This window comes from Limulus polyphemus, unplaced genomic scaffold (assembly GCF_000517525.1).
Source record: "Limulus polyphemus unplaced genomic scaffold, Limulus_polyphemus-2.1.2 Scaffold3039, whole genome shotgun sequence".
NCBI classification, from domain to species: Eukaryota; Metazoa; Arthropoda; class Merostomata; order Xiphosura; family Limulidae; genus Limulus; species Limulus polyphemus.
The window spans coordinates 13,755-15,322 of NW_013668649.1; the positions used below are offsets into that span (position 1 = coordinate 13,755).

Consider the following 1,568-nt stretch of genomic DNA (forward strand, 5'->3'; position numbering starts at 1 on the left):
ATCATGAAAATAACTATTTCTTTAATAACTTTATTCATTAAAACTTGCATTTAAAAATGTTCAAAAACAATACATAATAGCAAGACCAGTTTTAAAATGCAATGAATATAATAAGATTGTATACTGAAAATGCATTCAGGTTATGTTCAAAACATTCATCATGGTATTATTTTTTGTTAAAAAATATCTGCTTGACTTGTTGCACATTTTGTGTATGTTCTCAGTTTCACACTGTAAGAATCAACAGTAATCTCCCACCATCATAGGATTCCACTGTCCTTGATATTGCTGTTCCATTGTAGAAATACCTTGGTGGAAGCACTCGGCATGCTCATTGCATCTAGATCACTTGGAAAAAAAAAGACTAAATGAGAGTGTAAAAAATGCATCTTTAGTGACATTCTAGAACCCATTTTACTTTTGCTGTTGAGCATCAGAGCATAGTTTAATATCTGTGATTTCCTAAGAAAATTTTGACAAGAAGTTTGAATGATTTCCAGGACGAAGTTCTTTCTGATTGAGTATTGTTTCAAAATCATTATCAATCAGATACCTTCTTTCATTTTTGCTCCACTGATTTTTGGAAACTTGTCAGACAGATATTTGAAACCATTATTACCATCTTTGTTCATTCCTTTTACAAAATTCTTAATGAGTCCTAGTTTAATATGAAATGGAGGCAAAAACACATTTTGAGGATTCACCAAAGGTTGATACTTGATATTTCGTTTTCCTGGTATGTAATTCTCTCTCACTGGTCATTCCTTCTTTTTGAAATGATTTTTATCATCTTGCCTGTCCCAGAGACACAAAAAGTAGCAATGTTTGGTATACCCACTCCGCAATAGCTTTTTTCAGATCACCACATATGTTCCACCTGTGGTGATCATACTTGATGGCATCAAGTATAATCTGCATGCATTGATAAGATTCTTTCGTGTTCACAGCATGAGCAATAGGAATCAATGGCTTAATGTTCCCATTGTGTAAAACTACAGCTTTCAGACTAACTTTAGAAGAGTTGATAAAAAGTCTCCATTCTTGAGGATGATGTTCAATACCTAATTCTTCCATTAGTGCATCAACATTTGTACAGAAACACAAAGTATCTTGCATGCTGTAGTGAGAAGCAAGACTTTGATGGCGACTTCAGTAAATTGAAACTCTTGTTTCTGGAGCTAATACATTCAATTGCTGTATACGAGAGCCAAGAAATGTCCCATGCTGCTTTGATAGAGACAAATCACGAATCAGATCATTTAGCTTTTCATGTGTGATCAGGTGAGGCAGGTTATGTTGAGGTGCCACAGGAATAGAATTACTTTTTGCAGGATAACTCTTCTGTTTCCCAATTTGCTGATGGATGTGGCACTGGAAGACCATCCCCATGAGATACTGGTTTCATTTCAGATGCAATATCTGGATTTTTAGTGTATTATTTATTTTTTGAATATCCAGAAACATTAGCTATGCTAAAATAACAGTCACTTAGGTGATCTTTGGGCTCATGCCATATCATGGGAACTGCAAGTGACATACTTGATGGTTTGTCATCATCATCAACCTTG

General features: G+C 34.6%; 1 protein-coding gene across 1 annotated transcript in view; it reads right to left on the reverse strand.

Moving 5' to 3' along the window:
* LOC106468520 (mitogen-activated protein kinase kinase kinase 4-like) overlaps positions 1-1,568 on the reverse strand; it is a gene marked incomplete at its 3' end in the record, with an annotated part of 137,027 nt that overhangs the window by 13,168 nt on the left and 122,291 nt on the right. The window contains exon 16 of the mRNA XM_013928953.1: positions 309-348. Coding sequence (XP_013784407.1) covers positions 309-348 — 40 coding nt within the window. The remainder of the gene's footprint in view (positions 1-308; positions 349-1,568) is intronic.